The 27776-nt window shown below is 36.7% G+C and overlaps 1 protein-coding gene across 1 annotated transcript in view; it reads left to right on the top strand.

Moving 5' to 3' along the window:
• Window positions 1–8570: 8570 nt before the first annotated feature.
• LOC138323454 (atrial natriuretic peptide-converting enzyme-like) overlaps window positions 8571–27776 on the top strand; it is a 74339-nt gene continuing 55133 nt past the window's right edge. Inside the window, exon 1 of the mRNA XM_069268082.1 lies at window positions 8571–8770. Within this exon, the coding sequence (XP_069124183.1) occupies window positions 8720–8770 (51 nt within the window). The 5' untranslated portion in view covers window positions 8571–8719. The remainder of the gene's footprint in view (window positions 8771–27776) is intronic.

Raw genomic sequence — 27776 nt, 5'->3', positions numbered from 1 at the left:
CCATGAGAATCAGTGGTAACTACATTATATGCATTAATGCGACCCATCACTAAAGTATTCTACGCTGACGAAATACACAAAGAATGCAACACAGACCGTTTGTAAGGTATTACTAGGACGTAAAACAAAACAGATCTAACCTGTTATACAAGTGTTTGGTCTATACTCTGATTGCACCGCCCATTGAGTTGAAAATATTATAGTGATCTGTTTTAACAATCCAATGGAGTGACCTTGATGTACTTAGGTTTTCACCATTTTGCGCTGCCGCTTTAACAGTATGAGTCGTAGATTGACATGCAAAGGTGCACAAGTAATATCATTGAGGTATTAATGTACATAAATCACTGTAGCAAGTCCACTTAGGTTATACGGCTGATTTATTATTGAATTATTCCTGAAAGCGATGAACTAATCACATTCGCGACGAGGAACGGCTATACTTAAGTCATCAGGTTTCTGAAAAAGAAATAAATAATTTAAATAATACAATAAAAAGAAAAGCAACTGAATGTTGATAAAGACGAATTTTTACTTCATTCAAATTGTTATTCAGATATTTCCTGGTTCATATTGATAAGTAGGTTCCAGTGTATTACATTGGCCAAGATATGATGTATAACAATGTTCTAACCAACAGACGCTTAACTTAAACTGGGTTTTTTTTTTCTGATCGTTATATTTAACAATTGTAACACATTATCAGTCAGACACGAGGCTTTTTAACTACAGCATATATAGAAATACATGGGAGGTAACGGGAACGGGGATACAATTAAAAGGTTAAAATGAGATTGAATGTCATACCCATAATTATTTTTTCTTAGATTGTTTGAATCCATATGTCTTTATCTTCAAGGATATCAAAAACGACACAAAATACACGGATTGTGAAGGGAGTGGACCAATGGAAACAAAGATAACTTGTTATTGATTTGTAAATGTCGATTCCAATTAATGTAAACAGATATAAATAAAAGGATTGAAAAAATGCCAAACAATGGGCAATGATTCAAAAGCAGCTTAAAGTACTACATTTACATTTTACGCTGATTCGTAAAATCCGACCTTTTGGTGCATTTCTATCTGTACTTTACAAGACTATGATTTTTTTTTGTATCTGTATTGTTGTCTGTGGTAGTCAGTACAGGAATGCGTAGATTTGAATTTAGCTTCCTGTATAGGTTATACTGTACTTCCTGAATGGGGTGTAAGTCCGTGAATTATACAACCCGACAATGCGTATTGTGTACTAATACACTCGTCAGACAGGGAAGAGGCCACAGACCGGGGCAGCCAATGATACCACTACACGCAAATTTAAACAAAAAACTTCGATATGCATGACTTTATAAAAAATATACCACAAAAAAGTAATGTAATATTCACTGTCGTTTTCATCAATTACTTACAACTTATGTTCTTATTTCAGCTTGCTTGGTGTTTATATGAAGATTAGTCTATGTATTTACACTTAGACAAAATAAAAGGTATGTTAGTAAATGCTTATTTCAATAAACATGACCTTAATGAACTTCTGTTAAACTCAGATGTCTGTATTGATATAAGCTAATTATTTTATACACATTATGCAGGCTATGGACATTCCTTTCGTACATATATTACATCCTAACTGACTTAAATATTGACATGGGCTAATCTTCTCAAGTGAGTAAGTTTTCTTTGGCACTTATTTAGGGTATGATATAACATCCAACTTTTAAAAAAATAACGTATTTTGAAACTATATTCTCAAACTGCGTTTATTTATACCATATCAAACACACCTTGAAATAATGTTTCAAAGTTCTTTATTTTTGCAAAGTTGGTTGTAACGAGAGTATAAAATTTATCATTTTATGGTCATGCAGATATAAAAGAAAGCATCACTATTTCAGAAAGTCTTGAATCGCCTTATTTGTACTTGTTTGTATTGTTACATTTCGCTTGAGCTGTCCCGAGATTTTGTTTTCATTAATTACTTTCGCACAAATGCATTACTGAGAAATGAAGAACACATGAAACCGTGATACAGGGTTATTTTAAAAAGCCTTTTGTGGCGTGGGTTGGTTACTATGTCTGAATTAATTTTGAAAACGTAGGGTAGTAATTAAAAATGTATAAAGAATGACATAATACGTAAAAGGTTTAAGAAAAAGATAAAACACGTGTAAGGCGTAGTATTATGATTTATAATACCTTTTAAATGTCTATTGTGCTTTGATTAAATTATCGGTCGGTTGAAATTTCTTAATTGATTGTGAAAGTGAAGGGCAGTACCGAAGTATTTTACATTTTCATAATAAGTCTTGAATAATTTGTAAATAACGAATGTAATTTAATCTGATGATTACTTTATGGTGTATGGTTATTGTACATGTATAATCTTGTTTCGTTAAAATAAGTTTTCTAAACTGACATTTTATTTTCCATCAATTATGAAAGAAGATCATTATGTTAACATCCCACGAATGAAATAAACAAATAAAATGGATATACATCGTATTTCCACTTCAGATAATGACAACGAGATTGACTTCCGTAGTCTACATAGACCATACTTGCATTGACATGCTGGTACAACAATGTCAATACGTAAATCTGTTATTTTTTTCGCTCAACATGTCCCATTATTACGTGCTAAACATTCCGTTTTCAGACTAGACTTTATATTGATTTTCGGCAAATTCAAATCATTAAAATGAAAGCTCAACTTATATTTCTGTCAAAAGGAAAACATTTAATATACAAATAATGAATAATGCATCTATTGCTGTCCCTTTTTGTAAATTCATTGAATATTCATATAATATAACGGTATTTTGTATTATACATTAAGAATGTATATCAGTATTGCAGTTGGAATTCATGTACAGTGGTTGATATAAATGCAAATTACTGATTGTTCACGGTGCATTTGGTGCAAGGCTGAAATGTATTGAAGAAATAAATATAATTCTATGAATTGTAATGTTATTCTTCAAAAAGGGCGAAGGGGGATTTTTTAAAATAGTTTGGGTCCCCATAATGTACACGTACGTCCTGATACATCCTGTTACGACATGATTATATTTGCACAATACAAGATAATATGTCATCCTGGCTTTATTCTGAAAATGATTTACCTCAATAGAAATTGCTCTGACATCTCTTAGTTAAGCAATATGATTTGCAATGATCAATATGAATATCACCGACTATGGATTTTGTAGAAAGTATTAATGAAGGATGTCATTGTACAAGATTATAACATATGACGTATAAAATATATGACTAAAATTATAAAGATAAAAAACTATTAAGGTTATTCGTTATAAGGAAAATGGGAAAGTGCACCCGAATAAGTATCAAAATGTGTCGTATTTTGGCAATATATTATCATATTATTTGATATTTGATATGTGAAAAACCTTTTTATCAGAGAACGTTTGCATAACGACTGATCGTCCATCTTTGCTTTCCAATTAAAGTAAAGTAATTTGACAGTTATTCACAATAATGCTGTAACCTTATTCACATCTAATTACTTGAAGTTGGACGACAGTTGTACATATTCCATACATTATGATACTGATAAAACAGCGCCAATTACCCATTAATAAGATAGAAAACACATCCGGTGTTCTCCGTTTTGGTTTATTTTCGGAGAAACAAAACACTGCTGCATAGTGTGCGTTTGAACATTTGTATGTTTAGATTTGACAACTTAGCATTATACATGTACTCTGCATTTTTCTAAAATGGAATGAAAGACTTACATTTTATCTGATTATTTTCATTACTACCCTCATAGCCGTAATCACAGTGAAATATACTATTTATATAGGGTTTCCATGCGCGGAAAGGTATAAGGTAAACAGAGTGACCTCCCTTTAAAGTACGTATCGGTTGAATACGATATCATTTTATTTTGTTGTTTAAGATGGTAAACTGATGTGAAAAAAGCCTGAGAGTTAGAGGAAACGTTTACAGAATCAATACAAATTTAAAATGTTACAATTCATTTAAAATAGGAAACTCTAAATTATCTGAAATTTTTGCTTACATAGAATAAGTATATGAAGGTTGCATAATTTGTCGTCTCAGGTCGTACTAGTAGTGTCTCTGATAAAACAAGATTATTTTAACTACTTCTTCTGAAAATAGGGTGAATAATGCAAAATAAGTAAGTATAAAGATAAACTTAGATTGATAGAACTAACGAGGCCAGTCATTAACAATCTTGATAAGGAAGGCAACAAAGGAAGATAATTCGACTTCAGAAAACACAAAAGGATATGGAATATGTTATTTACAGATAAGAAATCAAACACTAATGAATCGTCTTCATTTTGGACACAATATTGTCGAATAAGTATATTTAATTTCAAACTGCATCATGTTTCGTGCGTTTGTTTTTCTGAATAACAAAGGGAACAAATATGAGGAATAGTGACCCATAAAGAACAACAATTCGACAGGAATGTCAGAGAAGTTTTGTTATCGGAGGCTTTCACGTGCAAGGGATCATGATCACAATGATTACATTAAAGAATATGAATATCTATAACAAATTGCTCAAAGCTTAGTCATACAGAGTACCATTAAAAAGTCACTGTAATATGAATACTGATTCCAAGTGTATCGCTTTTGATACCTATACCACAATATAGCGAGAAATATGCGACCGCTTTGCAAATAATTCATACGTGTACAGTGTATATGTATGTATTTTCAAATCTAAATGCGGACATGTTTTTTTATAGTAATTATTGTGAATTTTGTTTACATTAAGGGCAATTTGCTTGGTAACCCCAATGTACTGAACGTTAAACGTAATAATAAATTAAGTCTCCATCAGATTACAAATCTCTCAACTTCACACTATCATGAGTGCCAAATGATGAGATGGTGTAAAAATGACACAATTAAATCAAAGGTCGCCACAGCAAATAGAAATACTAACAGATAATCCTAAGATCGAGGAGGATTACTACATGCAATATTGCACGGGAAAGTATGATTCATATTTTCATATTTAAGGTTTTATGTTACTATATTTTTTTTGTATATTTCATGGGGGTATGGAAATTGGCTTTGTTTTGACAAATTGTTTGCAGACAATTTTTTTTTCATAACTCGATGAAATAAGACAAAAATGTGGCATCAATGTTTTGATATGAATTTCTCAAACTTCTTGATAAGATAAAATGATATTTTAATGTATAATTCCATTTACTTTTCAAGAGATCATTTTTCCAAATCAATACGCATAATCAATGTCTCATTATTGTGACGTCACGATAACGTCGGGTTTTAGCGCCATTCTCAGACAATCAGAATGTCAGATTTAGTATTAGATTATTCACAGTTGTTAATAGAAGGACAAGAGTGTGGAAATAAAACTAACCCGAGACAGACACGTGTTTGTGCACGTGAATGTATTAACATACACGCCAAGGATATCAAACTCTTGACATTTGAGTGAAAATTCAGTGTTGAAACATCCACTCAATCCAACATGGTTTTGTAGTTTTGTTAGATTTTGTACATGACGCTATACACAATCCGAAAAGGAACATTAAGACATCTGGTACATTTTTTTCATTTTGTAATACAAGCTAACAATACGTGTCCTAATTAAACATCAAGGTGCTGAATAGTAACTGTGGTAATTGGCTTTTTACTTCACTGCAGCTTAATATCTCAATTAAGATAAGAAAATAATGAAATTGCAAATAAAAATCACATCATTAAAAAAAAATTGTTGCTAAATGTGATATTTTGGTATTTTTATGTGCACTATAAAAAACAGGTAATAAAATGTTTGAACCTTATGAAATTCAAATATTTTTATGATTTATTTTTATTATGTACATTTATGTAAACACAGTGCAAAAGCTTATTTGTAAAAAAAGGTCATAATTTAAACACTTTGTGGAATTTGTTTCGCAATTATCTGCACAAATTGTTCCAATTTTGGCCCCGACGTCACATTAATTATGAAATAGAAGACAAACACAAAATTCAAGTTGAAAAACAAAAATTAATAAAAACAATATTAGATTTAATCAATCAAACACAACAAATACATTACGAAGCAAAATGGGGTCTCCAAATATTATTTCGTGCACTGAGAATACTAAACTTAATATATCTGAATTATGATTTAACTTAAAGATGCTCCACCGCCGACAGAGCATAAATGATATTCATTATTTGAACAATAATTTGTGAATAATCGTGTATATAAAGGTATAATTATCACAAAAAATAACATAAAATAATTTATTTTGCCTTTGGTGCATGCGCAATCAATACTTCATTCCATATAGAATATAGTGCCACAGATTTTTTGCGGGATGCAATTAATTCTTTTTCATATTTTTAACTTGAAGTAAAATTAGAAGCTCAAACTTTTCAATGGTGGTAATGGTGTAAAGTAAGTAAGTTTAGTAACTGAAGAAAAATACTACATCGTCTACTCCTGCTTTTGATAGTGAAAAAATACCATTTGTCAGCGGTGGAGCATCTTTAATGTAAATGGGATAGTTTGGTCAAGGCTTCAACATGAAATTTAAATACAATTAAAATGGAAACTGGGAAAAGGGAATTCAACAAAATGAAAGCTGTTGTATAGGAATAAAATTATAGTCCTATGAAGAACTATTTAATAATAAAATTTAAGAATAAAAGCAAAAAAAAGTATTTCTGTATGCAGCATTGAGAGAAAAAGAAGCAACTAATTAAGGTGGTTTACATATAAAAATATATATAATGGTAAAGATAGGGCTTACTACGGGCTAATATACGTATTATACAACCGTAACCGTTAGGAAAGATAATTGTATGACCTTTTCTTTCTTGGAATATTCATTCATATATTTCTAAAAAATATCAATGCTATTTGAATACAGATGCTTTAAACACGAAGAAGGAAAATGTGAATAATAAATACACACACATAATGTCAGGATCTTGTTGTTCAAAAGTTGAGTTAGCTCATTTACTTCATAAATAACATTTTCATTTTTCATTTGCTGCCAAACCCGTGATTATATTTTCACTAAAATTAAGAAGAATGCAATTGAGTTCTTAAAATCTTATAATTTCTGTAAAGATATTTTAACCAGAAATGATTTCATTCTGATTTGCAAATTGTCGCTAAACTGCCATTAGCTTAATTACCTTTTGAACTACTAGGCCCAGATACATTACAAAACAAGAATAACGTATATTAAAGTAATAGGAATATCACTACATGCCGATGCTAAAGTGTTCATTACACTATATGTAAATCAATTTTTTTGCAATACATGAAGTATTGCTAAAATTAGTCAAAACAAATATAATGTACGGTATGGTATTGTTCATTGTTTGAGCAAAGAACATCTTTAAGATTGCTAACTAGCCACACTCCAACCACACATGTTGCCTTATAATGTAATCTAAAATAACCTAAATTAAATTCTAAGTAAATGAAACAAACAAATAAAATATATTGCTTTGGTCTATTAAAACAAAAAGGTAGAATCAGAAGTTTCGGAAGAGAAAGCGTTCTCTTAATAATCTACGATACCAGTCGTGCAAATAAAGGCGAATCTGATCATTTGTTTTTTCTAAAACTCGAACAGCGTCATCAATGATATTAAAGTGAATAGTCGGGCAAAGTAAACCATTCTCATTGGCCTTCCAAAAGTTCTCACATATTGATAGGACGGGGTCAAGTTCTGCTTAGTTTCCCAGTTCTGACCATTAAAGTAAAGAAAAGTTGAAATCATTGAAAGCGAGGCTGTGTGGAAATGTAACCACGGACATAGTGAGCCGGGAGGACGTTTTAGAATTCCCATACTTTAAATTCATTTCTTCGTACGCAGACAGATTTTGACGAGAGATTTTATTTTTCTCTTTCATAAGAAATAATACTGGATACATTCACACCATTTTTACCAACTTTAGCCATCCTTGCCCGACTGTTCACTTTAAATGAGGACTAACTTCACATCTCAGTGAAATAATTTCTCATTCGTATGGTGTTAATACATCACTCGAACAAACATACGCTCACTATATTCAACTGTAAAATGTAGAAAAACCCTTTACATTATATAAAATTGATAATGCAATTGCAGTTGCTGGAATTTGTGACACAGAATTGGAACATTTGTGATCGGAAACGGGCCTATTACAATAGAACATAATCTATATAGTTCGAGTTGTTCATTCTAGTTTTGATGTGTATATTGAACGCAAGTGGTTAAGGTACTGATGAATAGAATGAGATGTCCTTGTGTTGTTTTAATAAAATCGTTTGATTGTAGACTTTTAATTGTATCAAAGATTGTATGACCTTCATGTTGTAATAAAAGGCTGGGTTTACTAATAACATCAATCATATCATCCAGTCTCACCCCTTGTCCCTTAATTATGCATAGTTTGACCTACAATGTATTCACAGGATACATGGTGGTAAGAAACATATTCTGCTTCAGTGAATAACTTAATGTACTCGGTGTCATTCAGGTATAGAATCACGTGACCAGCCACCATATACTCTATAACTGAAATCCCTGAGAAACACCCGTCCAATAGAAAATTCTTTAATTTTACGCTCAATCACATCCCACCTTCCATAACTCAGGTGTCTAAAGAAAGTCTGACAATGCATTGAGTGAGATCTTTGAGACTGGTGGTTATATAGAATACTAATAGTAAAACTTTAGGACTCCTACAGAAGAAAATGTCCAACACCGGAGATCCCCAGACTTCTGCAGCTAAACCTCCGGATAAGGTCAGTATGCCCTCTTGTAGATTACATAAGCTGTGGTCTCCATTCTTCTTAACATTCGTTGTGTCATGTTCATAAAAGCAGAACCATTTAACCGTATCCAAATATACGCAGAACTGCAATGGGTGTCACAGCTGTGTTGTACGCAGTATACCAATACCAATGGTATTTAAAGATATCAGTTTTCCTCTGGAATGTTTAAAAGACTTGTTTATAATATTCTTTAATCATGTTATCATGCATGGTTCATTTCGATATAATATTGAATGTCATATCTTTGTGAAAACAAACTAGGTCATGATATTTTTTCACTTAAATCCCTTACGTAAATGAATCGCGTCATTTCAAACCAGTTAGAGTAAGTATGCTTAATATATTGTATGTGGTTACTGCACGGAATTTGCTTATACTGATTGTAAAAATCTACGTTCAGTTTTAAATAATGTCCATAGTGGTGAAAACGTTCTTTATCAAATTTCACGATCCATGGAATTCCGTGACGGTTTGTCAGACAATCAAGTATCAATGGAGCAGTGTAATTTAAAAGGGATATATTAATCGATTGTGCAATAGGACTTTAGATTCTTAGGATACCCGAAATATTATCTACCCGATATGCATGGTCGATTTGATCCCTTCTTCTTTATTAATAATATATGTCATCATTGACTAACTATGAAAAACTCCGTCCCAAGTATAACCTAATTTCATGTCAAACATGTAAAACTTCAGTTGGTTTTACAGTTATTTTCACAAAATATTCTTTTCTTGGAAGATATTTCTTCTTTCCTTGAAACTACACGTTTATATGTATAACATAGATGGTTCCCACTGCACATGACTAACAATTAGAAATTGTGTTAATTATATATAACTTGTCACGTCATGTTATCACTAAAATTTAAGATGTATAGACATACTGTTTTTGCTTTGAAAAGCGTGGATTATCCGATTGCCGATTTCAAAATCTTTGTAGTGAAAAAATGAGGTAAAAGAAAGCGCCGCAGTATGAATACTATACATGCATGAGTATGTGTGCATTCACGTTAAAATCCACATTATCAATACTTAGATATGATATGTCTACCAAAACGTCGGAGAATAAACTTATACAAGGTGTGCGGAATGTTTATTTCCTACACATGAAATAGCCCATGTCAAGGACGGTATTGTCTCGGTTTAACAGTAATAACAGAAGCAGTGGGATGAGCACAAACATTATTCTACTTTTATGTACACTAAAGTATCGAGACTAAATCTTTTAATGGGTAACATGGTGGTCAAGTTTCACACTCCAATGGGATTTCTAAAAAGAACTGGTTATATGTAAACAAACTTTATTAACTTCCAACCTTTAAAGTGCCCTCCAGCAACCAGATACAGGTACCATTGATATTGTTATAGTTCTCCTTTATTCTATACGAGTTCTAGCTGGAGAAGATATGTGACAAATGTGGACTTTACTTACAGGCATATTTCAATGTTATCATGTTATAGAATTTCATATGACCGGTAGAACTACGATATGTTCTCTTGATGTCTTTATGTCATACAAAAAATATTTTGATGTATTGTTTATAAAAATATGGAAACTGACATATATTAAACATAATATTAGAAAGAATATTGTAAGATATTCTTGATTTCTAACGTGTTTATTACTATTTTATGAGTTGAATGTTTATGCCATTACACACAATATTCACATGGTAGACCTAAATACATGTAGTCCATGCTCTAAACGATGCTCATCAATTGAATTGGTGTTTATTCATGTATGTCTTAGAAGTCTAATTAACACAAACAATACTATAATATAAGACTCTTTCATACATGAATATGAAGGATACGGATATTCTACCCGAGGGTCACAAGAGGTTTTACAACATTTTGTGATCCCGAGGGAAGAATATTCCTATCCTTCATATCAATATTTGAAAGAGTATTTTTCTCTCATATTTCGACGTTTTATTGCAATTTTACAACTTTTATATCCCGATTTTTTTTACGTAAGTTCGAAGATTGCATCTATTAAAGTAAACCCAGCCTGGTTTCTAAAAACAATTGTTAAAATTGTACCTAGCAAATGGTGATTTTGTTAACGTTGTGACGTCACAAGGGCTACAGCCTCAGGCGACATGAGTGTATTGTATTGGACCAGCCAGTATTACACGTGAAGGTATGAGGGAAAATAATCCAGTTTATCTTTGGTGGATGTAGGGTACGCAATTAATTATTTTGATATTTTCATCATGAAGTGAAATAAGAAGCTCAGCTCACAATTGTAGTAATGGTGGTACCGTCGTAACTGAAGAAAAAAGTTTTGTAGATAGTTATCGATACAAGTTTTAGGGAACTCATTATATATGGGATGCGTGCTTATAACAGTTGTGCCCCTTACACTGATCGGAAATTTTCGTTTAAGACTCGGGTTAACGTCGATTACACCACGCTATGCTAAAATCGATCGTGGACCTCCAACGATGAGAGCCATCTTGTTCTCAATCGCGAGTGATTTCCGTCAATCTTCGGAACACAAATCCGAAGATTACCGAAAATTTCTCCGAGGGGATCCGACTGATCCTTTTATACATTGTTTTAAAGATTTTGCAGTTAGAAATTTAGAAATTCAACTATTTATATTGAAAAAAATATGTAAGAGTTTTGTAATTCTGCTATATTTATATGTTAAGTGACATATTGGAAACACACTGTTTGAATCTAAGAACGTTTTAGATGCTTTCAAATGTTCATGTCTAAAGTTGGAAATTGGTGTTCTGGGAAACCAATGTTACTATATTGAGAGAAACTACGATTTTGAAACTATATTGTTTCATATTCTGGTTTCCACTGCTTGGTTGTGTGATACTTTTCTAAAAGGCCTGTTTATTTTTTACAAAATAAAAACCCTGGGTTGATGTGGTTCTATCGTACCCGTGTTTGATGTGGTTGTACTGTATCTGTGTTTGATGTAGTTCTACTGTACCTGTGTTTGATGTGGTTCTACTGTACCTGTGTGTGATGTTGTTCTATTGTACCTGTGTGTGATGTGGTTGTACTGTACCTACTGTACCAGTGTTTGATGTAGTTTTACTGTACCTGTGTTTGATGTGGTTCTACTGTACCTGTGTGTGATGTTGTTCTACTGTACCTGTGTTTGATGTGGTTCTACTGTACCTGTGTGTGATGTTGTTCTACTGTACCTGTGTGTGATGTGGTTGTACTGTACCTTTGTGTGATGTGGTTCTACTGTACCCGTGTTTGATGTTGTTCTACTGTACCTGTGTTTGATGTGGTTCTACTGTACCTGTGATTGATGTTGTTCTACTGTACTTTTGTGTGATGTTGTTCTAGTGTACCTGTGTGTGATGTGGTTCTACTTTACCTGTATTTAATGTGGTTCTACTGTTCCTGTGTTTGATGTAGTTGTACTGTACCTGTGTGTGATGTGGTTCTACTTTACCTGTATTTAATGTGGTTCTACTGTACTTGTGTTTGATGTAGTTGTACTGTACCTGTGTTTGATGGGTTTGTAATGTACCTGTGATTGATGTGGTTCTACTGTACCTGTGTTTGATGTGGTTCTACTGTACCTGTGTTTGATGTTGTTCTACTGTACCTGTGTGTGATGTGGTTCTACTGTACCTGTGTTTGATGTGGTTCTACTGTACCTGTGTTTGATGTTGTTCTACCGTACCTGTGTGTGATGTTGTTCTACTGTACCTGTGTGTGATGTCGTTGTACTGTACCTTTGTGTGATGTGGTTCTACTGTACCTGTGTTTGATGTTGTTCTACTGTATCTGTGTTTGATGTAGTTCTACTGTACCTGTGTCTGATGTGGTTCTACTGTACCCGTGTGTGATGTTGTTCTATTGTACCTGTGTGTGATGTGGTTGTACTGTACCTACTGTACCTGTGTTTGATGTAGTTTTACTGTACCTGTGTTTGATGTGGTTCTACTGTACCTGTGTGTGATGTTGTTCTACTGTACCTGTGTTTGATGTGGTTCTACTGTACCTGTGTGTGATGTTGTTCTACTGTACCTGTGTGTGATGTGGTTGTACTGTACCTTTGTGTGATGTGGTTCTACTGTACCCGTGTTTGATGTTGTTCTACTGTACCTGTGTTTGATGTGGTTCTACTGTACCTGTGATTGATGTTGTTCTACTGTACTTTTGTGTGATGTTGTTCTAGTGTACCTGTGTGTGATGTGGTTCTACTTTACCTGTATTTAATGTGGTTCTACTGTTCCTGTGTTTGATGTAGTTGTACTGTACCTGTGTTTGATGTTGTTCTACTGTACCTGTGTTTAATGTGGTTCTACTGTACTTGTGTTTGATGTAGTTGTACTGTACCTGTGTTTGATGGGTTTGTAATGTACCTGTGATTGATGTGGTTCTACTGTACCTGTGTTTGATGTGGTTCTACTGTACCTGTGTTTGATGTTGTTCTACTGTACCTGTGTGTGATGTGGTTCTACTGTACCTGTGTTTGATGTAGTTCTACTGTACCTGTGTTTGATGTGGTTCTACTGTACCTGTGTGTGATGTTGTTCTACTGTACCTGTGTGTGATGTCGTTGTACTGTACCTTTGTGTGATGTGGTTCTACTGTACCTGTGTTTGATGTTGTTCTACTGTACCTGTGTTTGATGTAGTTCTACTGTACCTGTGTCTGATGTGGTTCTACTGTACCTGTGTGTGATATGGTTGTACTATACCTGTGTTTGATGTGGTTGTACTGTACCTGTGTGTGATGTAGTTGTACTGTACCTGTGTGTGATATGGTTGTACTGTACCTGTGTGTGATGTGGTTGTACTGTACCTGTGTGTGATATAGTTCTACTGTACCTGTGTTTGATGTGGTTGTACTGTACCTGTGTGTGATGTGGTTCTACTGTACCTGTGTTTGATGTGGTTGTACTGTACCTGTGTTTGATGTGGTTCTACTGTACCTGTGTTTGATGTGGTTGTACTGTACCTGTGTTTGATGTGGTTCTACTGTACTTGTGTTTGATGTCGTTGTACTGTACCTGTGTTTGATGTTGTTCTACTGTACCTGTGTTTGATGTGGTTGTACTGTACCTGTGTTTGATGTGGTTCTACTGTACTTGTGTTTGATGTAGTTGTATTGTACCTGTGTTTGATGTTGTTTTACTGTACCTGTGTTTGATGTGGTTCTACTGTACTTGTGTTTGATGTAGTTGTACTGTACCTGTGTTTGATGTTGTTCTACTGTACCTGTGTTTGATGTGGTTGTAATGTACCTGTGTTTGATGTGGTTCTACTGTACTTGTGTTTGATGTAGTTGTATTGTACCTGTGTTTGATGTTGTTTTACTGTACCTGTGTTTGATGTGGCTCTACTGTACTTGTGTTTGATGTAGTTGTATTGTACCTGTGTTTGATGTGGTTCTACTGTACCTGTGTTTGATGTGGTTGTAATGTACCTGTGTTTGATGTGGTTCTACTGTACTTGTGTTTGATGTTTAGTACTTGTTGATGTTTACTGTACCTGTGTTTGATGTGGTTCTACTGTACCTGTGTTTGATGTGGTTGTACTGTACCTGTGTTTGATGTGGTTGTACTGTACCTGTGTTTGATGTGGTTGTACTGTACCTGTGTTTGATGTGGTTCTACTGTACCTGTGTTTGATGTGGTTGTACTGTACCTGTGTTTGATGTGGTTCTACTGTACTTGTGTTTGATGTAGTTGTACTGTACCTGTGTTTGATGTGGTTCTACTGTACCTGTGTTTGATGTGGTTCTACTGTACCTGTGTTTGATGTGGTTGTACTGTACCTGTGTTTGATGTGGTTCTACTGTACCTGTGTTTGATGTGGTTGTACTGTACCTGTGTTTGATGTGGTTGTACTGTACCTGTGTTTGATGTGGTTCTACTGTACCTGTGTTTGATGTGGTTGTACTGTACCTGTGTTTGATGTGGTTGTACTGTACCTGTGTTTGATGTGGTTGTACTGTACCTGTGTGTGATGTGGTTGTACTGTACCTGTGTTTGATGTGGTTGTACTGTACCTGTGTGTGATATAGTTCTACTGTACCTGTGTTTGATGTGGTTGTACTGTACCTGTGTTTGATGTGGTTCTACTGTACCTGTGTTTGATGTGGTTCTACTGTACCTGTGTTTGATGTGGTTCTACTGTACCTGTGTGTGATGTGGTTCTACTGTACCTGTGTTTGATGTGGTTCTACTGTACCTGTGTTTGATGTTGTTGTACTGTACCTGTGTTTGATGTGGTTCTACTGTACCTGTGTTTGATGTGGTTCTACTGTACCTGTGTTTGATGTTGTTCTACTGTACCTGTGTTTGATGTGGTTCTACTGTACCTGTGTTTGATGTGGTTCTACTGTACCTGTGTGTGATGTGGTTCTACTGTACCTGTGTGTGATGTGGTCTTACTGTACCTGTCCTGTGTTGACGTGGTTGTATTGTACCTGTGTTGATGTGGTTGTACTGTAACTGTGTTTGATGCGGTTCTACTGTACCTTTGTTTGATGTAGTTGTACTGTACCTGTGTTTGATTTGGTTCTACTGTACCTGTGTTTGATGTTGTTCTACTGTAACTGTGCTCGATGTGGTTCTACTGTATCTATGTTTGATGTGGTTCTACTGTACCTGTTTTTGATGTGGTTGTACTGTACCTGTGTTTGATGGGTTTGTAATGTACCTTTGTTTGATATTGTTCTGCTGTAACTGTGCTTGATGTGGTTCTACTACTGTTTGATCTATGTGTTTGATGTGGTTCTACTATACCTGTGTTTGATGTGGTTCTACTGTACCTGTGTTTGATGTGGTTCTACTGTACCTGTATGTGATGTTGTTCTACTGCACCTGTGTTTGATGTTGTTGTACTCTACCTGTGTTTGATGTGGTTCTACTGTACCTGTGTTTGATGTGGTTGTACTGTACCTGTGTTTGATGTGGTTGTACTGTACCTGTGTTTGATGTGGTTGTACTGTACCTGTGTTTGATGTGGTTGTACTGTACCTGTGTTTGATGTCGTTGTACTGTATGAGATAACGACGCCCACAAAACAATGATGTTAAAATGGATACCTTACCGCAAGGGAGATAACTCTACAGTTATTTCGATGATTGACCAATCCGATCTCCTCTGGTGTCTCAATTATCAGCATGACCAAGTGGAATACAGATGCACCTATCTGTACAATTGGTTAATTAGTATAAGTTTTCTGTTATGATAGGTTATTTTTGGATGATCCAGTGAGGCAGCTGTTGGACTGACCGCACACGTGCTGATTCAGTTATATAGGGGTGACTGCATGTTGATCTCCAGGCAGAGAGAACTAAATTGTATGCCTTTACTTGATAAAACTAAATGTTTCATAAAAGATTTTTGAAATATGATGATTCATTTTTGTTTTTCTATTTCAGTTTCATACTTTTTTAATCTTCATTGTCAGCTTTAAAGTTTTATTTGATAATATAAAATGGACTCAACAATTTTGTTATTGTATAACTTGTTAGCTGTAAGCAGTTTATAAATAATGGAATATTTTATGAAGTAAACACATATATCTTCCCAGTGTTTATTTCAGTGATAAGATCAGTCCATTATTTATTTATTACCGGTAATATCTAGCAGGGTATGAAATTATACTGGATACTCATCAACTGTAAGATTATAGCAATGTACACGACAAATGTCTACAGCTAGTACAAAATAACAACATAAATCGCAGTGGCTAGACTAATAAAGGAAATGAAGACGTCGACCATATATTGTTTTGGAAAATAACGAAATGAGAATAGGAATATTCTCTATCCCTGTTGCGTTACATCATACATATATTGACAGAGTTTGAGGTCAACATGTGTTATGTTGAACTAGAGGACTAAACTAGATCGGTCCTAAACCCAGTCTATAAATGTTTTGTTATACTTTAATCATGTTTATAAATTCGAAAGAATCTCCTTCATTACAATAACTATAATGTATCTATGATAGCAAATGAAATAAGCTTTAATTAAGCATTAAAATATCTTTTTAAGGCATATATGGTCTATATAGATGCCAGAGCTTCACAAACAATCTTCATAGTGCGCTAGCGCATTTTGAGATGATTGTCTGCAAAGCTCTGGCATCTATATAGACCATAGATGCCATAGGAAGATAGTTTAATACTTATATTTACATTATCAACTCATTTTAGGGATTCTGCATTAACATTGTTTAAGCTAGACCATGAAAACTATTTATAAACGACGATTTCATCCACAAGTTGGAACAACCATTTTGACGGTGATCAGTTGACGTCATGTTTTGGGTGTCAGTTATGCCGTCATATACTTCATTGCCTTGGTTAGTTGATATAGTAGAATTGACAAGGAAATGTAAATATAAAAAGAACATTACAAAGAATGATTTCATAAATTTGTGATCAATCAATGATAAACCATATGGTAGAACACAGAATGATTGAACACTGATAAAACCACATACAGATATACAAGTCGAAAAGTAATCAGTGCCTTGATTGGTTTACGCACATCGGCGGAAGTTATCGAGTAGTGCCGAATACTGATGATGACGTAAGCAATCAACATGTTCAATGATGCCCAGTCAACATTTTACATGCGCATACATCTGAAGTATTGAATTCGTTTTAATATAGAATAGTATAGGAAATACAAAGTAAAGATATAACTATTGCTTTAGATCCAAAATATTTCCTCCGCTTTCTTCCTTACTCGTATAAAAAATAACTGTTGATTGCGGATATCTCTAACATACTGTGAACCTGTACTGTAGTGTGTTGATTGTGGATGTGATCTCTAACATACGTGTAGACCTGTACTGTAGTAGTGTTGATTGTGGATGTGATCTCTAACATACGTGTGAGACCTGTACTGTAGTAGTGTTGATTGTGGATGTGATCTCTAACATACGTGTGAGACCTGTACTGTAGTAGTGTTGATTGTGGATGTGATCTCTAACATACGTGTGAGACCTGTACTGTAGTAGTGTTGATTGTGGATGTGATCTCTAACATACGTGTGAGACCTGTACTGTAGTAGTGTTGATTGTGGATGTGATCTCTAACATACGTGTGAGACCTGTACTGTAGTAGTGTTGATTGTGGATGTGATCTCTAACATACGTGTGAGACCTGTACTGTAGTAGTGTTGATTGTGGATGTGATCTCTAACATACGTGTGAGACCTGTACTGTAGTAGTGTTGATTGTGGATGTGATCTCTAACATACGTGTGAGACCTGTACTGTAGTAGTGTTGATTGTGGATGTGATCTCTAACATACGTGTGAGACCTGTACTGTAGTAGTGTTGATTGTGGATGTGATCTCTAACATACGTGTGAGGCCTGTACTGTAGTAGTGTTGATTGTGGATGTGATCTCTAACATACGTGTGAGACCTGTACTGTAGTAGTGTTGATTGTGGATGTGATCTCTAACATACGTGTGAGACCTGTACTGTAGTAGTGTTGATTGTGGATGTGATCTCTAACATACGTGTGAGACCTGTACTGTAGTAGTGTTGATTGTGGATGTGATCTCTAACATACGTGTGAGACCTGTACTGTAGTAGTGTTGATTGTGGATGTGATCTCTAACATACGTGTGAGACCTGTACTGTAGTAGTGTTGATTGTGGATGTGATCTCTAACATACGTGTGAGACCTGTACTGTAGTAGTGTTGATTGTGGATGTGATCTCTAACATACGTGTGAGACCTGTACTGTAGTAGTGTTGATTGTGGATGTGATCTCTAACATACGTGTGAGACCTGTACTGTAGTAGTGTTGATTGTGGATGTGATCTCTAACATACGTGTGAGACCTGTACTGTAGTAGTGTTGATTGTGGATGTGATCTCTAACATACGTGTGAGACCTGTACTGTAGTAGTGTTGATTGTGGATGTGATCTCTAACATACGTGTGAGACCTGTACTGTAGTAGTGTTGATTGTGGATGTGATCTCTAACATACGTGTGAGACCTGTACTGTAGTAGTGTTGATTGTGGATGTGATCTCTAACATACGTGTGAGACCTGTACTGTAGTAGTGTTGATTGTGGATGTGATCTCTAACATACGTGTGAGACCTGTACTGTAGTAGTGTTGATTTCGGATGTGATCTCTAACATACGTGTGAGACCTGTACTGTAGTAGTGTTGATTGTGGATGTGATCTCTAACATACGTGTAAGACGTGTACTGTAGTAGTGTTGATTGTGGATGTGATCTCTAACATATGTGTGAGACATGTACTGTAGTAGTGTTGATTGTGGATGTGATCTCTAACATACGTGTGAGACCTGTACTGTAGTAGTGTTGATTGTGGATGTGATCTCTAACATACGTGTGAGAGGTGTACTGTAGTAGTGTTGATTGTGGATGTGATCTCTAACATACGTGTGAGACCTGTACTGTAGTAGTGTTGATTGTGGATGTGATCTCTAACATACGTGTGAGACCTGTACTGTAGTAGTGTTGATTGTGGATGTGATCTCTAACATACGTGTGAGACCTGTACTGTAGTAGTGTTGATTGTGGATGTGATCTCTAACATACGTGTAAGACGTGTACTGTAGTAGTGTTGATTGTGGATGTGATCTCTAACATATGTGTGAGACCTGTACTGTAGTAGTGTTGATTGTGGATGTGATCTCTAACATACGTGTGAGACCTGTACTGTAGTAGTGTTGATTGTGGATGTGATCTCTAACATACGTGTAAGACGTGTACTGTAGTAGTGTTGATTGTGGATGTGATCTCTAACATATGTGTGAGACATGTTCTGTAGTAGTGTTGATTGTGGATGTGATCTCTAACATACGTGTGAGACCTGTACTGTAGTAGTGTTGATTGTGGATGTGATCTCTAACATACGTGTGAGACCTGTACTGTAGTAGTGTTGATTGTGGATGTGATCTCTAACATACGTGTGAGACCTGTACTGTAGTAGTGTTGATTGTGGATGTGATCTCTAACATACGTGTGAGACCTGTACTGTAGTAGTGTTGTTTGAGGATGTGATCTCTAACATACGTGTGAGACCTGTACTGTAGTAGTGTTGATTGTGGATGTGATCTCTAACATACGTGTGAGACCTGTACTGTAGTAGTGTTGATTGTGGATGTGATCTCTAACATACGTGTGAGACCTGTACTGTAGTAGTGTTGATTGTGGATGTGATCTCTAACATACGTGTGAGACCTGTACTGTAGTTGTGTTGATTGTGGATGTGATCTCTAACATACGTGTGAGACCTGTACTGTAGTAGTGTTGATTGTGGATGTGATCTCTAACATACGTGTGAGACGTGTACTGTAGTAGTGTTGATTGTGGATGTGATCTCTAACATACGTGTGAGACCTGTACTGTAGTAGTGTTGATTGTGGATGTGATCTCTAACATACGTGTGAGACCTGTACTGTAGTAGTGTTGATTGTGGATGTGATCTCTAACATACGTGTGAGACCTGTACTGTAGTAGTGTTGATTGTGGATGTGATCTCTAACATACGTGTGAGACCTGTACTGTAGTAGTGTTGATTGTGGATGTGATCTCTAACATACGTGTGAGACCTGTACTGTAGTAGTGTTGATTGTGGATGTGATCTCTAACATACGTGTGAGACCTGTACTGTAGTAGTGTTGATTGTGGATGTGATCTCTAACATACGTGTGAGACCTGTACTGTAGTAGTGTTGATTGTGGATGTGATCTCTAACATACGTGTGAGGACCTGTACTGTACTGTAGTAGTGTTGATTGTTGATTGTGGATGTGATCTCTAACATACGTGTGAGACCTGTACTGTAGTAGTGTTGATTGTGGATGTGATCTCTAACATACGTGTGAGACCTGTACTGTAGTAGTGTTGATTGTGGATGTGATCTCTAACATACGTGTGAGACCTGTACTGTAGTAGTGTTGATTGTGGATGTGATCTCTAACATACGTGTGAGACCTGTAATGTAGTAGTGTTGATTGTGGATGTGATCTCTAACATACGTGTGAGACCTGTACTGTAGTAGTGTTGATTGTGGATGTGATCTCTAACATACGTGTGAGACCTGTACTGTAGTAGTGTTGATTGTGGATGTGATCTCTAACATACGTGTGAGACCTGTACTGTAGTAGTGTTGATTGTGGATGTGATCTCTAACATACGTGTGAGACCTGTACTGTAGTAGTGTTGATTGTGGATGTGATCTCTAACATACGTGTGAGACCTGTACTGTAGTAGTGTTGATTGTGGATGTGATCTCTAACATACGTGTGAGACCTGTACTGTAGTAGTGTTGATTGTGGATGTGATCTCTAACATACGTGTGAGACCTGTACTGTAGTAGTGTTGATTGTGGATGTGATCTCTAACATACGTGTGAGACCTGTACTGTAGTAGTGTTGATTGTGGATGTGATCTCTAACATACGTGTGAGACCTGTACTGTAGTAGTGTTGATTGTGGATGTGATCTGTAACATACGTGTGAGACCTGTACTGTAGTAGTGTTGATTGTGGATGTGATCTCTAACATACGTGTGAGACCTGTACTGTAGTAGTGTTGATTGTGGATGTGATCTCTAACATACGTGTGAGACCTGTACTGTAGTAGTGTTGATTGTGGATGTGATCTCTAACATACGTGTGAGACCTGTACTGTAGTAGTGTTGATTGTGGATGTGATCTCTAACATACGTGTAAGACGTGTACTGTAGTAGTGTTGATTGTGGATGTGATCTCTAACATATGTGTGAGACCTGTACTGTAGTAGTGTTGTTTGAGGATGTGATCTCTAACATACGTGTGAGACCTGTACTGTAGTAGTGTTGATTGTGGATGTGATCTCTAACATACGTGTGAGACCTGTACTGTAGTAGTGTTGATTGTGGATGTGATCTCTAACATACGTGTGAGACCTGTACTGTAGTAGTGTTGATTGTGGATGTGATCTCTAACATACGTGTGAGACCTGTACTGTAGTAGTGTTGATTGTGGATGTGATCTCTAACATATGTGTGAGACCTGTACTGTAGTAGTGTTGATTGTGGATGTGATCTCTAACATACGTGTGAGACCTGTACTGTAGTAGTGTTGATTGTGGATGTGATCTCTAACATACGTGTGAGACCTGTACTGTAGTAGTGTTGATTGTGGATGTGATCTCTAACATACGTGTGAGACCTGTACTGTAGTAGTGTTGATTGTGGATGTGATCTCTAACATACGTGTGAGACCTGTACTGTAGTAGTGTTGATTGTGGATGTGATCTCTAACATACGTGTGAGACCTGTACTGTAGTAGTGTTGATTGTGGATGTGATCTCTAACATACGTGTGAGACCTGTACTGTAGTAGTGTTGATTGTGGATGTGATCTCTAACATACGTGTGAGACCTGTACTGTAGTAGTGTTGATTGTGGATGTGATCTCTAACATACGTGTGAGACCTGTACTGTAGTAGTGTTGATTGTGGATGTGATCTCTAACATACGTGTGAGACCTGTACTGTAGTAGTGTTGATTGTGGATGTGATCTCTAACATACGTGTGAGACCTGTACTGTAGTAGTGTTGATTGTGGATGTGATCTCTAACATACGTGTGAGACTGACTGTAGTAGTGTTGATTGTGGATGTGATCTCTAACATACGTGTGAGACCTGTACTGTAGTAGTGTTGATTGTGGATGTGATCTCTAACATACGTGTGAGACCTGTACTGTAGTAGTGTTGATTGTGGATGTGATCTCTAACATACGTGTGAGACCTGTACTGTAGTAGTGTTGATTGTGGATGTGATCTCTAACATACGTGTGAGACCTGTACTGTAGTAGTGTTGATTGTGGATGTGATCTCTAACATACGTGTGAGACCTGTACTGTAGTAGTGTTGATTGTGGATGTGATCTCTAACATACGTGTGAGACCTGTACTGTAGTAGTGTTGATTGTGGATGTGATCTCTAACATACGTGTGAGACCTGTACTGTAGTAGTGTTGATTGTGTGTGATCTCTAACATACGTGTGAGACCTGTACTGTAGTAGTGTTGATTGTGGATGTGATCTCTAACATACGTGTGAGACCTGTACTGTAGTAGTGTTGATTGTGGATGTGATCTCTAACATACGTGTGAGACCTGTACTGTAGTAGTGTTGATTGTGGATGTGATCTCTAACATACGTGTGAGACCTGTACTGTAGTAGTGTTGATTGTGGATGTGATCTCTAACATACGTGTGAGACCTGTACTGTAGTAGTGTTGATTGTGGATGTGATCTCTAACATACGTGTGAGACCTGTACTGTAGTAGTGTTGATTGTGGATGTGATCTCTAACATACGTGTGAGACCTGTACTGTAGTAGTGTTGATTGTGGATGTGATCTCTAACATACGTGTGAGACCTGTACTGTAGTAGTGTTGATTGTGGATGTGATCTCTAACATACGCGTTAGACCTGTACTGTAGTAGTGTTGATTGTGGATGTGATCTCTAACATACGTGTGAGACCTGTACTGTAGTAGTGTTGATTGTGGATGTGATCTCTAACATACGTGTGAGACCTGTACTGTAGTAGTGTTGATTGTGGATGTGATCTCTAACATACGTGTGAGACCTGTACTGTAGTAGTGTTGATTGTGGATGTGATCTCTAACATACGTGTAAGACGTGTACTGTAGTAGTGTTGATTGTGGATGTGATCTCTAACATACGTGTGAGACCTGTACTGTAGTAGTGTTGATTGTGGATGTGATCTCTAACATACGTGTGAGACCTGTACTGTAGTAGTGTTGATTGTGGATGTGATCTCTAACATACGTGTGAGACCTGTACTGTAGTAGTGTTGATTGTGGATGTGATCTCTAACATACGTGTGAGACCTGTACTGTAGTAGTGTTGATTGTGGATGTGATCTCTAACATACGTGTGAGACCTGTACTGTAGTAGTGTTGGTTGTGGATGTGATCTCTAACATATGTGTGAGACATGTACTGTAGTAGTGTTGATTGTGGATGTGATCTCTAACATACGTGTGAGACCTGTACTGTAGTAGTGTTGATTGTGGATGTGATCTCTAACATACGTGTGAGACCTGTACTGTAGTAGTGTTGATTGTGGATGTGATCTCTATTTACGTGTGAGACCTGTACTGTAGTAGTGTTGATTGTGGATGTGATCTCTAACATACGTGTGAGACCTGTACTGTAGTAGTGTTGATTGTGGATGTGATCTCTAACATACGTGTGAGACCTGTACTGTAGTAGTGTTGATTGTGGATGTGATCTCTAACATACGTGTAAGACGTGTACTGTAGTAGTGTTGATTGTGGATGTGATCTCTAACATATGTGTGAGACCTGTACTGTAGTAGTGTTGATTGTGGATGTGATCTCTAACATACGTGTGAGACCTGTACTGTAGTAGTGTTGATTGTGGATGTGATCTCTAACATACGTGTGAGACCTGTACTGTAGTAGTGTTGATTGTGGATGTGATCTCTAACATACGTGTGAGACCTGTACTGTAGTAGTGTTGATTGTGGATGTGATCTCTAACATACGTGTGAGACCTGTACTGTAGTAGTGTTGATTGTGGATGTGATCTCTAACATACGTGTGAGACCTGTACTGTAGTAGTGTTGATTGTGGATGTGATCTCTAACATACGTGTGAGACCTGTACTGTAGTAGTGTTGATTGTGGATGTGATCTCTAACATACGTGTGAGACCTGTACTGTAGTAGTGTTGATTGTGGATGTGATCTCTAACATACGTGTGAGACCTGTACTGTAGTAGTGTTGATTGTGGATGTGATCTCTAACATACGTGTGAGACCTGTACTGTAGTAGTGTTGATTGTGGATGTGATCTCTAACATACGTGTGAGACCTGTACTGTAGTAGTGTTGATTGTGGATGTGATCTCTAACATACGTGTGAGACCTGTACTGTAGTAGTGTTGATTGTGGATGTGATCTCTAACATACGTGTGAGACCTGTACTGTAGTAGTGTTGATTGTGGATGTGATCTCTAACATACGTGTGAGACCTGTACTGTAGTAGTGTTGATTGTGGATGTGATCTCTAACATACGTGTGAGACCTGTACTGTAGTTGTGTTGATTGTGGATGTGATCTCTAACATACGTGTGAGACCTGTACTGTAGTAGTGTTGATTGTGGATGTGATCTCTAACATACGTGTGAGACCTGTACTGTAGTAGTGTTGATTGTGGATGTGATCTCTAACATACGTGTGAGACCTGTACTGTAGTAGTGTTGATTGTGGATGTGATCTCTAACATACGTGTGAGACCTGTACTGTAGTAGTGTTGATTGTGGATGTGATCTCTAACATACGTGTGAGACCTGTACTGTAGTAGTGTTGATTGTGGATGTGATCTCTAACATACGTGTGAGACCTGTACTGTAGTAGTGTTGATTGTGGATGTGATCTCTAACATACGTGTGAGACCTGTACTGTAGTAGTGTTGATTGTGGATGTGATCTCTAACATACGTGTGAGACCTGTACTGTAGTAGTGTTGATTGTGGATGTGATCTCTAACATACGTGTGAGACCTGTACTGTAGTAGTGTTGATTGTGGATGTGATCTCTAACATACGTGTGAGACCTGTACTGTAGTAGTGTTGATTGTGGTTGTGATATCTAACATACGTGTGAGACCTGTACTGTAGTAGTGTTGATTGTGGATGTGATCTCTAACATACGTGTGAGACCTGTACTGTAGTAGTGTTGATTGTGGATGTGATCTCTAACATACGTGTGAGACCTGTACTGTAGTAGTGTTGATTGTGGATGTGATCTCTAACATACGTGTGAGACCTGTACTGTAGTAGTGTTGATTGTGGATGTGATCTCTAACATACGTGTGAGACCTGTACTGTAGTAGTGTTGATTGTGGATGTGATCTCTAACATACGTGTGAGACCTGTACTGTAGTAGTGTTGATTGTGGATGTGATCTCTAACATACGTGTGAGACCTGTACTGTAGTAGTGTTGATTGTGGATGTGATCTCTAACATACGTGTGAGACCTGTACTGTAGTAGTGTTGATTGTGGATGTGATCTCTAACATACGTGTGAGACCTGTACTGTAGTAGTGTTGATTGTGGATGTGATCTCTAACATACGTGTGAGACCTGTACTGTAGTAGTGTTGATTGTGGATGTGATCTCTAACATACGTGTGAGACCTGTACTGTAGTAGTGTTGATTGTGGATGTGATCTCTAACATACGTGTGAGACCTGTACTGTAGTAGTGTTGATTGTGGATGTGATCTCTAACATACTGTGTGAGACCTGTACTGTAGTAGTGTTGATTGTGGATGTGATCTCTAACATACGTGTGAGACCTGTACTGTAGTAGTGTTGATTGTGGATGTGATCTCTAACATACGTGTGAGACCTGTACTGTAGTAGTGTTGATTGTGGATGTGATCTCTAACATACGTGTGAGACCTGTACTGTAGTAGTGTTGATTGTGGATGTGATCTCTAACATACGTGTGAGACCTGTACTGTAGTAGTGTTGATTGTGGATGTGATCTCTAACATACGTGTGAGACCTGTACTGTAGTAGTGTTGATTGTGGATGTGATCTCTAACATACGTGTGAGACCTGTACTGTAGTAGTGTTGATTGTGGATGTGATCTCTAACATACGTGTGAGACCTGTACTGTAGTAGTGTTGATTGTGGATGTGATCTCTAACATACGTGTGAGACCTGTACTGTAGTAGTGTTGATTGTGGATGTGATCTCTAACATACGTGTGAGACCTGTACTGTAGTAGTGTTGATTGTGGATGTGATCTCTAACATACGTGTGAGACCTGTACTGTAGTAGTGTTGATTGTGGATGTGATCTCTAACATACGTGTGAGACCTGTACTGTAGTAGTGTTGATTGTGGATGTGATCTCTAACATACGTGTGAGACCTGTACTGTAGTAGTGTTGATTGTGGATGTGATCTCTAACATACGTGTGAGACCTGTACTGTAGTAGTGTTGATTGTGGATGTGATCTCTAACATACGTGTGAGACCTGTACTGTAGTAGTGTTGATTGTGGATGTGATCTCTAACATACGTGTGAGACCTGTACTGTAGTAGTGTTGATTGTGGATGTGATCTCTAACATACGTGTGAGACCTGTACTGTAGTAGTGTTGATTGTGGATGTGATCTCTAACATACGTGTGAGACCTGTACTGTAGTAGTGTTGATTGTGGATGTGATCTCTAACATACGTGTGAGACCTGTACTGTAGTAGTGTTGATTGTGGATGTGATCTCTAACATACGTGTGAGACCTGTACTGTAGTAGTAGTGTTGATTGTGGATGTGATCTCTAACATACGTGTGAGACCTGTACTGTAGTAGTGTTGATTGTGGATGTGATCTCTAACATACGTGTGAGACCTGTACTGTAGTAGTGTTGATTGTGGATGTGATCTCTAACATACGTGTGAGACCTGTACTGTAGTAGTGTTGATTGTGGATGTGATCTCTAACATACGTGTGAGACCTGTACTGTAGTAGTGTTGATTGTGGATGTGATCTCTAACATACGTGTGAGACCTGTACTGTAGTAGTGTTGATTGTGGATGTGATCTCTAACATATGTGTGAGACCTGTACTGTAGTAGTGTTGATTGTGGATGTGATCTCTAACATACGTGTGAGACCTGTACTGTAGTAGTGTTGATTGTGGATGTGATCTCTAACATACGTGTGAGACCTGTACTGTAGTAGTGTTGATTGTGGATGTGATCTCTAACATACGTGTGAGACCTGTACTGTAGTAGTGTTGATTGTGGATGTGATCTCTAACATACGTGTGAGACCTGTACTGTAGTAGTGTTGATTGTGGATGTGATCTCTAACATACGTGTGAGACCTGTACTGTAGTAGTGTTGATTGTGGATGTGATCTCTAACATACGTGTGAGACCTGTACTGTAGTAGTGTTGATTGTGGATGTGATCTCTAACATA

This window comes from Argopecten irradians, chromosome 5 (genome assembly GCF_041381155.1).
Source record: "Argopecten irradians isolate NY chromosome 5, Ai_NY, whole genome shotgun sequence".
Taxonomy (NCBI): Eukaryota; Metazoa; Mollusca; class Bivalvia; order Pectinida; family Pectinidae; genus Argopecten; species Argopecten irradians.
Note: the sequence above shows the minus strand (reverse complement) of the source record. Positions and strands in the feature narration are given on the sequence as shown.